The 12509-nt window shown below is 38.9% G+C and overlaps 1 protein-coding gene across 41 annotated transcripts in view; it reads left to right on the top strand.

Annotated features, from left to right (window-relative positions):
* Positions 1-12509, top strand: part of LMO7 (LIM domain 7) — a 197460-nt gene that overhangs the window by 146274 nt on the left and 38677 nt on the right. For 14 of the 41 annotated variants that reach the window (XM_072782728.1, XM_072782727.1, XM_072782724.1 and 11 more), the window contains 6 exons: positions 573-825; positions 1163-1447; positions 1757-2035; positions 2339-2539; positions 3397-4116; positions 5080-5109. In XM_072782728.1, the coding sequence (XP_072638829.1) occupies positions 573-825; positions 1163-1447; positions 1757-2035; positions 2339-2539; positions 3397-4116; positions 5080-5109 (1768 nt within the window). The remainder of the gene's footprint in view (positions 1-572; positions 826-1162; positions 1448-1756; positions 2036-2338; positions 2540-3396; positions 4117-5079; positions 5110-12509) is intronic. The other 27 variants (XM_072782760.1, XM_072782759.1, XM_072782756.1 and 24 more) reach the window with 6 other exon arrangements.

Genomic DNA, 12509 nt, shown 5'->3' with positions numbered 1-12509 from the left:
CGTTGGACCAAATGATTTCTGAAGTCCCAACCTCCTATCTGATGTGTGACTCTTGCTTGTAGGGGTCTCGTAAGGATCTAGCCAACCCCTTTGTGATATCATGCTTTCTGCTTCTCTTTGCATGTCCTGCCTTATCTCTCACCTCACAGAAATTTGAGACAATGGCATGCTTTATTTTAAATTATGGACTTTACCTTGAATGACTCTTTGATCTCATTTTAGGTGTCCTTGACTTGATTGCTACATATTCATGTGTATTTCATCAATAAATTTTATGTAAAGTCACAGGGGCAAGGAAGATTGGGAAGAAAAGGAGTTCAGCAGCTGATGCGGACTTTTTGTGCTTAGAATGTACAACAGTAAAAGAATGTAGCGCATGCGCCTCCAGTATGCAAAGCAAGTTCCTCCTAATGGATCTTATCACAACTTCATGACAATTTCTAAAAATATTCCCCAGAGTTAGCAGAAGAGCCTTGGCTTTCCAAGGGAAAGGCAAAGCAGGCATGCTGTGTGGGTTCAGTTAGACAAATGATCTGGAGAGTAAAGCAGATTCTCTTGCCTTTTTTTTATAGGTTGCGAAAGTGACACAGATTCTGAATTTACATCCAGAATGCAGGATTATAATAAAGATGATATGTCCTATCGAAGGATTTCAGCAATTGAACCAAAAACTGCTTTACCGTTCAATCGTTTTTTGCCCAATAAAAGTAGACAGCCATCCTATGTGCCAGCGCCATTGAGAAAGAAAAAGCCGGACAAAAACGAGGATAACAGAAGAAGTTGGGCCAGCCCAGTCTATCCAGAAGCAGATGGAACATTTCCAAGGTACTGGGATGCGAGCTGATGATGGAGTTTTAGAATTCAGTAGGCTTTATGAATTTGCTGGGATATTTAAATATGGGAAAAGGAATGGTTCTTAAAATGTATTTCATAGATAATAAATTTCACTAATGAAAAAATTTTTTTCCTTACCCATATCTTTAGTCATGCATATCCTTATGATATTTCTTCCATTTTAGAGTGTCAGCCTATGGTGTGCCGTTCTTTTTTTAGATGCATGCTTTTAGCCTATTGACATCTTTCAGCTTATTGGGTGACTTCTGTTGTTCATTGTGAGCTGTTATTTTCTTTCATTTTTTTTTTTTGTCTTCATTGATCTCAGTGGACACACAGGGAATCCTTTAATTTCCCATCAAATTAGCAGAGCAGAGTGGGATTTTTCAAATCCAGCTTGCTATCAGAAGGAGGTGTATGGTTCTGAAAGTGGTTCTGACTCCGAGGATGAACGAAGGTTGCCTGACATAGTTTTGGATGACTTAGCCAACCGTAGATTCCGAGTGAAAAAGAGGCCTGAGTGTTTCATCTCGAAAACCACCTCTCCTAGCTCTTGCTCACAAAGGTTTCCTCCTGCTGACCCATTAGCCACTGGGCTGTACAAATTGACGAGGTCAGAAAAATTTTCCAAGATCAGAATGTCTGTTATGTTGATTTTAATACATAACACCCCAGATTGTTTGCAATTTGTCTTTTTTTAACACATCTTATAATCTTTGGCCCTTGCATATCAAGCTATTCTCTAATTAAATGAAATGCTGTTATATAATTCCTTAACTTTGTTCTAGGAGCTATGATGATGGGAGTGGCAACTAATTTGTCTCATTCAGTGGTACAACCTTTGTGAGCCAGAAAGCATGCCTTTTTGTTGCGTGTCCCAAATTGTCATTCAGTAATTTAATTGGTTGGATGTTTTGAACAGTAACGAGAGGAGAACTTGGGGCACAAATGTCGAGAATTGTCCAACCGTACAAGAAACTTCAAGCTCCTCTTGTTACTTGGAAGAGGAAAGAGAAAAGACAAGGACACCCAACACCATAAAGGATGATCTTTATGTGCGAAAGCTAAGTCCCATCATGCCAAACCCAGGGAATGCTTTTGATCAGTTTCTTCCCAAGTGTTGGATCCCAGAAGATGTGAACTGGAAAAGAATAAAGAGAGAAACTTACAAACCATGGTATAAAGAATTTCAGGGATTCAGGTTTGTCTCTGTGCACGTTTCCATTGTTCTAGTGTTCATTCAGCACCCCGGCTGGATGCATTTGAGGTGTGCTTTTTATGAGGGAGAAAGAGAAAGGTTTTAATTTTCTCTAAAGAAAGGTTCTAATTTCTCTAGGTTTCTGTAGAACCTCTATAACTGAAAAAAAAATGCCGTTTAAATTTAAACCTTAGGATCTGGATCTTAGAAAGCTTTTTGCATGACAGGACTTTCAGTGGTTATAGTTTTCTCCAACTCTCTATCCTTCCTTTTTCTCCTTTCTCTGCATCACTTGCTCTACGGTAGGAGGAATTCAGATTCTGAGGATGAGGATTTGGGCTCTGACAGAAGCTCCTCCATATTTAGTAGAATCCAAAAAGCAAAGCATAGGCTAGACAGCAACTGCCAAAGACGTTCACTCTTGCTGGAATTGGCTACCAAAGGGGCCAGGAGCTCCCGGAACACCCATGCAGCCAGGAGAACCAGTGGTTCTGCGGATGAGCCCAGGTGTACCTGTGTGCATGAGCCTGCCTGCTGTTTGAGTCTGGCCTGGGACCCTGTGCCAGCTGCTGCTGCTACATTAATCTCTGACCATGATGTGCTGGATCATGAAACCTTATTCATAATATTTAGCACAAAAGCCTAATGTTTGATGTATTGCTTTCTGTGGGAGCATATAAGCTTGGGAATCTATAGAATTAAATATCTTCAGCACAATAATGTACAAGATAGTACGTAGTTACGCATGGCATAGTCAGTTCTTTTGGAAAATTATTTCTAAAAAGCTTCTACAGAAGTCGATCTAATTTTATGGTTGTGTTATGTGTGGAGATGTGGAGAAAGGAAATAACTTCTATGTAAACACCAGGGCACACAAGTCTGGTGGGAAAATGCAAAGAAAACATTCATCAGGGTCTTTTTGAAAGCTTCACAGCATTTTTTTTTTTTAATTCTGCTGACTTGCATAAAGTGCTTGATGACCAGCTCTTCAAACTCTGCAACATCATTGCTGTTTCTCTGGGATGGGGACTACCTCACCATGGCTAACAGTATAAGAAAAGAATGAAAGCAAGTGTGTGTACAGCAGGGAGGTGTGCTCTGTCTATGTTCTAGTCCTGTCAGTTGGCCTGGATGGTGCTCACCTTTCTTGAGAAGTATGCTCTGCATTTGCTTCTTTAAATGGTATCCAAGAAGGTCACGGGTGATAACGTTAAAAGCTAGTTGTTTCTTCCAAGCAAGAATCTCTCCTGTGGTTCCATAAAATAATACACCCCTGGGAACTGGCTAGTTGGTCTGCTGCCTAATTACCTTTTCTCCCTAAACTTAATAAGATTCTCCCTTCCTTTTTCTTTTCTGTGCTTTAGTCAGTTTTTATTACTTCAGGCACTCCAAACATATTCTGATGACATCTTAGCTTCTGAAACAAATATCAAAATTGATCCCACTGCCGGCCCAAGGCTCATAACACGCAGAAAGAATCTCTCTTCTGCACCAGGGTGTAAAAGAGATGACCTTGAGATGCCAACTCTAGATCCTGACTTGGAGAATGATGATTTCTTTGTCAGAAAGACTGGGGCTTTTCATGCAAATCCATATGTTCTCCGGGCTTTCGAAGACTTGAGAAGGTTTTCCGAGCCAGATGATTCTGTAGAGCGAGATATAATTCTGCAGTGTAGAGAAGGTGAACTTGTACTCCCAGATCTAGAAAAAGATGACATGATTGTTCGCCGAATTCCAGCGCAGAAGAAAGAGGTGCCTCTGTCAGGGGCCCCAGAGAGATACCAACCAGTCCCTCTCCCCGAACCCTGGACTCTTCCTCCAGAAATTCAAGCAAAATTTCTCTGCGTACTTGAAAGGACACACCCATCCAAAGAAAAAAGAAAGAGCTGTGGAGTGTTAGTGCCTTCCTCCAGGAAGAAGAGAGATGACATGTTGACTCGCAAGATCCAGTCTTGGCAGCTGGGGACGACTGTGCCTCCTGTCAGTTTCACTCCTGGTCCCTGCAGTGAGGCGGACCTGCGGAGGTGGGAGGCCATCCGAGAGGCCAGCCGACTTAGGCACAGGAAACGGCTGATGGTTGAGAGGTCAGAGTGTGTTTCTGCAAGGATTTTGCTTGTCATGGATGGTCTTGTATAACTTTTCTTGTGTGAGAAAGTGGCATTGTATCGCCCAACTCTGCATGTCATGAGCCGTTTTGAAGCATCCTGTAAAAGTGTATATTGTGAGAAACCTATAGTGATTTCATGGAAAAAGTGCAATTCCATATTTGCACATCTCTAAATCAACTGCTTGAGTGAGGCCTGTTTAAAAAGATGTAGATGCAAACTTTGCCTTTGGCCTTGAGGAAGACTACAGTGCTATCTGCAACGTGATGTTTCGTGAAAGTGTTTTCCAACTATGTTTAGAGACTTTATATTTGCACGTCCAGGCATTTTTGAAACAGTCTGGTTGTGGTTTTCTTCATTTCTTATATTTTGAAACGTTTCCCTTAAAATATGGCATTGCAAGTTTTATTTAACTTGATTATGATTTTTGTTTCTGACCTAGGTTCCTTGGACTATTAATATGTGACTTTTTAAATTTATAGTTTAAAATTCAGTGCAAACTTTATTAAGATGCATGGATGTTATCTGCTGTCTGCTAAATTTTACCTGTATGTAATTATGGCTATTTTGATAATAATGTGTCTGCATTTATGTGTTATGCAACTTGTCATTTTGATGTTCAGCCTGTTGAACTTTGGGATGGACAAATACAAGGTTGATTAAAATCAGTAGATCCAAATCTAACTTCAATTTCCAGAAGCAGGAAGCTTTTTGTTATGGATTTGTTGGTTCAAGGCAAATTAGGAACCTCTTTATCTCACTTAATATGGTTCCTTGAGGTATGAGATTAATTAGAAACAAAGACATTATCAAGAATAATGTGATAAAATCTTTTGAGATTTGTCCATCTCTTAGTTAGAATCTTAAGTTAAAATTATTGAACATTTAAAAAGTAAACAATTAAAAAGTGACTTTTAATTTTTTGGTTTTCTGATTTCTTAGACTCTTTCAAAAGATTTATGGTGAGAATGGGTAAGTTTTTTAGTTCACAGTGGAAAAAACATCTTTGCATATTGTTTGTCTTCTGTGTAATATGTCACTGCACTTCTATCCTGGCATGTCACTAAATGGGGATGCTGTGTGCTGTGCATGTAATTTTTAAAATGGGAAATTTTTTCTTAATTTTGCAACCTAATAGTAAAATATCTGTGTCTGAGTATGCAGTGCATGAAGTGCCATATGACTGCAATAGATTTTGTTTTTATTAGAAGTTTAAAATTCAGATCTGTTTTTCCTTTTTTTCTTTTCTCTCTCTTTTTAATCTAAGGAGTCAATTAAAAGTAACACAACTACTTGCCTAAGATTAGGTATATTTAGTTTAGTATTTGATTGCTACATAGACCAAAATTCTTGCTTTTGGATGTTGAAGCCCAAATGAAGATATTTTAGAAAATCTATGATGGAAAAGGAAAACTAGCATTTACTTTGAAGGTGGAATTCATACAATTGGTATTATCTATATACTCTCAGCTTATGGGGAGCTTTATTGGTTGGGATGAGGAACGACATTAATCTTCCCTTAGTAGAATTTGGAAACATTTTCATGATTACTGATTAGGGTAAAAAGTTATAATGTGGCTGTGTTACAAAGCCAAATCAACTTTCCAAAACTGCAAAAATTAAAATCTAAAATTTCCTAGAAATGCTTCCCAATTCTAGAGTAATGGAGAGTTAAAGCAAATGCTACCATACTTTTACTTTTTACTGCACACTGTAGAATCATTCATTCGTAGTGCAGAATAACCAGGTGGCTGCATCTTAATATTTTCCATTAGACTTCCTGTGACTTTGTAAATCTAACTGCTAATAGGTTTTGAACAAGAAGAAAATTTAAGTATGTCAAATATTTTAATCTGCTGAAGCCTTAGTAACTAAGTATCTTCCCCTACTGGGATTTATGTCATGTCTAAGAATCTCTAGTTTTGGTAGCATTAGATAATTTTTTAAAGTGTAGAAATCTTAGAACTTGCTAACATTACTACGTGAAGCAATATAACCATTCTAGGTGTCAAAAGTGTAACTGAGTCAAGGACAACTAATTGCAAATACTTCTCAGCCACTGATTTTAAAAAATCAGGCTCCCAACATGCTTTCAGTATGCCACATAAAGGCATATTATTCCTTGTCCAGCTTCTCAAGGGCTTAAAGCTTTCTCATTGGTGAGGGTGAATCAGGCACTTGTCAGCATGATGCTTAAGCATCTGCTAATCTCCATTCATCATGGGAAAGCTGTTTTAACGGATGGAAAAAAAATCTCTGCAGCTTTGAGCATTTTGAATGAAAACTTTAGGTTATTTTCATTGCTAATAAGACTTAATAATATAAGCAGTTTTTCTTAAAGAGGATATGAGTACATGAATACAAGTAGTTGATCAGAGTGTAGACATGTGCAGCTATTTCAGTGACTGCATATGTTCCTCCATAGGGATACCCTGGATGGCTAAGAAAGGAGAAGAGAAACCCAAATGCCAAGTTCAGAAAGCTAAGGATTTTTCTGACTATAGCTAGCAGCCGCAAATAATTTTCTATAGACTCTCTCAAGATTGTTGCTTGTGTGGTACAGTATTTGTTTTAAAGCCTGTTCCCCTTGCAGTTTAGTGCCAAGGTAGCACAAATAAGCAAGGTTGTCTAACTGAGACTGATGAATAATGCATGATTTGTCAAATAATGGAAAGTAAAAACGAATGTCTTCAGAAAACTAAAGTTTTATACCCACTTGTAATCAAACCTTTTATATGGGATTTTTTTTTTTTGGTGTTCTATCAGTTACCAATATTTTTCTTAAACTGATTTGCTGCAATGAAAACAACAATTGGATTGAGTATTAGCATTTAATATCAAACTTATTTCCTGTTTATAGACCTGTTCATATAACAGGAGACAAGTGGTGTTTCTTAATGGTATTTCTTGGACATACTGTACAGTTTTAAGCTTAGAATACTTAGCTGGAAAATCATTATTACTTAACATCCTGTGATTGAAAAATGACTGCCTATAACACGAATGCTTTCTTTTTGGTAAGGACCAGGTGAAAGAGAAATGCACATTACCTCTTGAAGTCTTAGACTATTCATTTTGAGCTTGCTTTTTATTTGGCATTTAACATCTGTCACTCTGTTTATTTTTAATATGCTTTATATGTGGCAGTCCTTTTGTCACGTGTGCTTTTGTGTTGCATGGATTTGTCTATGGTTCCTTGACATTTGAAAATATGGTTATGATGCCTCTTGGCAGAACCTGTGAATGTCAAAGTTGTTGTAAGGGTATATAGTTATAATTTGTAATATGACTGAGCCATTCAGTCTACTGCCAATATCAACAGGAAGTGAAAACCGAAAGTTAAGTTGTAATCAAAGAAAACTAAGAGATCTGCATTTCATGCATGAGTTTTGATGAAAAGATTCTGTAGAACAGTAAGGACACCTAAGGCAACAAAAAGGAAGGGCAAATAAAGTTGATGTGAGTTTCTGGGGATTTTGTACCTAGGGACATTTAGTAATGTCCACAGACATTTCTTTCTTTCTTTTTTTTCCCACAGACATTTCTGATTATTATACTGGGTGGGTTGAGGATGGGGGTTTTCTACAAGCCATGCTTTCATATCTTGTAGTGCAGGATATAATAAATAATTATATTTACAATAAATAATTTTCAACCCCCAAACTATCAATAGTGCTATTGGGAAAATCTGATTTAGACTCTAAACCTATAAATGAAAAGTTCCTTATATTATCGTTCTAGTTTGTAGTTACTCTGCAGCCTATTTTCCAGGTTTTAGTACTGATTATGCTTCAGAGAATTCCTACAGCACCTAATGGAAATATACTTAAAAGTGCGTAAATAAGTATATTCCTATCTTCCCTTAAAGGTTTGAAACTCCAGGGACTCTGCACTTAGTATCATGGAATTTCTACTTGCTGTTTCGGTGATTTTATATTTGGGAAGTTTTCTGCATGTTGGTCCTTTTTGATGCCTTAAGTCTTAGATATTACTTCTTAGGCTGTCTCTAGTCTGCGAGGTAGGTAGGGAGGTATTAGATGCTTTGTAGATATATGAAGAAAGAGACATAGATATCCCAGCTCTCCAAAGCTCATACAGCTAGTGAGCGGTAGAACTGGACAGGGGCATCATTTAATGAGATAATCCATGTAGACCACTTGGCAGTGTTGCTGGCACACAGTAAGCCCTCAGAAGTTTAATGTTATGCTGTTAATTCTAATAAGGAAAGAATTCTTCATGATCTGGCTGGAAGACTAATGTACTCAAAAAGTTCTAGATTTTATCAGTGTGGCCTAGGGTGACCTTGCTAATCTGAAGCAGTTCTGGGAGTGAGTTTTCAAGAGATCCCATGCAGTCATGTTTGCCTTAATAAGAACAGTTGGTGTATAGCACCAGTGGTTATTAAAATACAATCAGTATAACCTTGCCCTTTTCTCATAATAATCCCTTCCTTGTTTAGAAGACAAGGAACTGCGGATCAGAGAAGCTAAATGATGTTAGGTTGGGGTGAAAATTGGTGCCACTGCAAGGCCTGGAACCCTCACCCCAGTCTTTCAGTGCTTGATTCAGCCTGCGTGGAACGTGCTCAGGCTTTATTTAGGTAACTTTACACCCTAGGGAACAAAGGGAACTCCCATTCCTGCCTTACACAGAGATTAGTCTACTCTGGACAGTGTTTGGCTCACTTGGTTCACACTGGGGACCTCCTCCTGGGCTCCAGGCCCTGTGCTCTGAGATCCCAGGAGGGTGATGTAACCTTTGCCCATGGTGAATATGTTTTCTGAAAAGGCACATGTAAGGTTTTATGGGGCAGGAGGATGAGAGCTAAGAGAACACACATGGACATGTCTGGGTCAGCCGAGACTATCCAGCCTTCCCTCTCACCAAAAGAATATTAAAATATTGGCATTTCTAGGTTTGTTCTGGAACTTATGTAACCTTATGTGTTAGGTATTCAGATTTCTCTCATGCCTTGATCCTGAAAATTTTTTTCTTCCCTCTTTTTAGTGCATCTGTTAAAGTATTAACACAAAAGTGTTATTCTGTGTAGTTATAATTTATATTTTCGAATTCATTAAATCAGGTTTATAGTCATACCTATTTAAATGTGTATATATGTATATATAAATATAAATATATATACATACATACATACAAAATATTTTATTTATTCACAAGAGACACAGAGTCAGAGACATAGGCAGAGGGAGAAGCGGACTCCCTGTGGGGAGCATGATGTGGGACTTGATCCCCGGACCCCGGGACCACAACTCAAGCCAAAGGCAAATGCTCAACCACTGAGCGACCCAGATGCCCCTAAATATATATTTTTAAAGATCCTATATATAATTTTATATATATTCTATTTAATTCCTTAATACTCTTTAATAAATCTTAAAAAGCTTTCTTTATAAAACTTTAGGGAGGGATGCTGATTTATCATATGCACACAAAAAGAAACCTATTGAGTTTATTTTGCTTGGTTAAATATGATAAAATGTACCTCATTCTTGCCACAGGTGTTAAGTACATGTATCCTGCATGCCTTGTTATGTGTTAAGGTGTTTTTCCCCAAAAAACATGTGGACCTGTGAGGGAGATAAACTAAGCACACACACACACACACACACACACACACACCCCTATATACTCTGTAATGCTGAATGTTAATGCCAGGAGAAAGCTATAGCTAATGCACTAGAGAAGTGGAGAGGAAGGCCAGACCACTTTTGGCATGGAATAGATAGGAATTATCATCAATGTGATAGAATATTCTCTAGACCAACACATTTTTCAGTACCTACTATGAGCTGGGCACTCTTCTAGGCATAGGTGATAGAGGAGCAGACAGGCCAAATCCTTGCTTTATAATCTTACGGGATGATGTGTAAATAAACATTTCAAATGGCAGTAAATGATGTGGGGAGAAATGCTATGGGAAGAAAGAGTGAAGGATGAGGAGGCCAAGGGAGAGGGAGGGGCACTTGTTCTTTTATGTAGGGTGGTCAGGGAGGGAAACGCTTAGTGTAATGTTCAAGCAGATGACTGGAAGTGAGAGATAAGCCACATGGCTGGTTGGAGACCATTCTAGACAGGTTGAAGAGCAAGCCGAAGAGCAAGAGATTTAGCCCCAGCATGGAAACCAGTTGGCTAGAGTAGAATAAGTAAAGGGGAACATGACAAGAGATGAGCAGAGAGAGGTGGGCAGGATCCAGGTAATGTCTTAGATCTTAGAAGAACCTACTTTGAGCTCATGTGAGAAGGAAAGAACCTGATAGATGCAGTGTACAGGGATATCACCATCTGAGGGTAACTTTGAGAAGATCCCTCTGGCAGTCGTGTTGAGCATGCACTGTTGGGCAAGAAGACTGATTTTTGTAATAATCCAGAGGGGAGATGTGATGACTTGGATCAGGGTGGTAATGGCAGAGGTGGTGAGAAGTGGTTGTGTCCTAGTTCTAATTAGACAGCAGACTGACAGGATTTACTGATGGGATCAGTTATGATGTATAAGAAAAAGAGAGGTATCTGGGATGACTCCAAGATTTTTGGCCTATAATCAAGATAATGGAGTTGAAGTTTACTGATGAGTACGTTGTGGGGTGAGTGATCATGTTTTTGGTTTATGACAAGTCAAGTTTTAGTGGCCTGTCAGACTTTCAAGTGGAGAATGAATAGAAAGTTACACATGCCCATCCAGTGTTTAGTGTCTCAGGGATCCTGAGGAATGAGTGGCATTTACAAAGGCATATATACCGATGAAGGGCTTTCATGTTGGAACAGTTGAAGACAGACTCATTGGATCTGGAGGCTGGGTGATAATTTAAGCTACTTTGAAAGGCTTGGTAAGAGTTGACTGTGTTCTCTGATCTAGGGTGTTGGCAGTAGAAGTGGAAAGAAAAAGACACTGAATAAGAAGAACTGATAACTAATTGAAAGTAGGGAGAAGGGAGAGGCAAAGGTGAAAAATGGTTCTTAGGTTTCAAATGTGGATGATTGGAAGCAAGTTACACCATTAACAGCCACAAGCAGAAAAGCAGGTTTGGGGACAGGGTTGCATTTGGCTACATCAACAATAACCATGTGTTTAGTGAGTTATAGTTTGCAGAATCCTTCCTAGGTATTATTTCAATTGGTCCTTTTACAATTGAGGTGCCTAGGGGGATATCCATGCAGATATTTATGCAACAAGTAATTGGAATTGAGTCAAGGGAGGGCCTGGCCCTGGGCTGTGAATTGGGAATCATTTGCATAGAGACTAATTGAATTCCTGAGCTAGCTAAGGGCAAGCATGTTACAAAAGAAATGTGGTGATAGCAAAATCTTGGGGAGGGTGGAATTTAAAGCCTCAAGAAGGAGATGTAGAGTTACTTAAATAAGTTACTTAAATAAAGCAGAGCCTGTTACAATGAAATAAAATCCAAAGTGCATTATGAAAGTTCTGTAGGAGGGAGATCCCTGGGTGGCCCAGTCGTTTGGCGCCTGCCTTTGGCCCAGGGCGCAATCCTGGAGACCTGGGATCGAGTCCCGCGTCGGGCTCCCGGCATGGAGCCTGCTTCTCCCTCTACCTGTGTCTCTGCTTCTCTCTCTCTCTCTCTCTCTCTCTATCATGAATAAATAAATAAATCTTAAAAAAAAAAAGTTCTGTAGGAAAGCACATGCTGGGTACTCCACCTTCAAAAGCTCCATCCCTTTCATTCCTACCAGCTCTCCAGTATTCAAACTGGACTACTCCATATTCACTACCCTATTCTTCAGTGCGATTTACCATCCCTTCCATGTACCTCATGTCTAACACCACCCCGCTCTGCTCATTGGTTCTACTCTAAGTTGAGCTGAGAGCTAATTCTCAGGACATACTCGTGACAAGATCACACATTGGGAGATGTGAAATCTGCCTTAATAAAACAGAAGACTTTAAAGGTCCTTCTATTATAACTGTCTGTTATTAACTACCTACAGTGCTTTGAGAATAAGTCTAGTGCAGTAATGGGGTGGATCTTAGAGAATCCTTGAGAAGAAGTAACACTTTTTTTGTGATAATGAACTTGAGGAGAAAATATCAGGTATCGTTAAATTATTTAATAAGTGCCCAGAAAAGGCAGCCAAACCTTATAAGGTTATCTTTGGAGGAGAGAGAAAATACAGATGATTGTAACAAAAAGTTCTTTCTAAAGCAATCCTTTTATGCATGGACCACTCCAAACTTGAACATTTCTTTTTCAGACTCAAACAGGGCTTGCTTAGCCATTTTGTGAAAGAATTCACACTTGAGTTGAGTGTTAGGCTCTTGTTTCTGCGTTTTGGAAAAACACCATTTATCTCTGTAGTGCTATTTCTGTGATATTATCACTATAACGTCTAGGTAGTAC

The sequence above is a fragment of the Canis lupus genome, chromosome 17, assembly GCF_048164855.1.
Source record: "Canis lupus baileyi chromosome 17, mCanLup2.hap1, whole genome shotgun sequence".
NCBI classification, from domain to species: Eukaryota; Metazoa; Chordata; class Mammalia; order Carnivora; family Canidae; genus Canis; species Canis lupus.
Note: the sequence above shows the minus strand (reverse complement) of the source record. Positions and strands in the feature narration are given on the sequence as shown.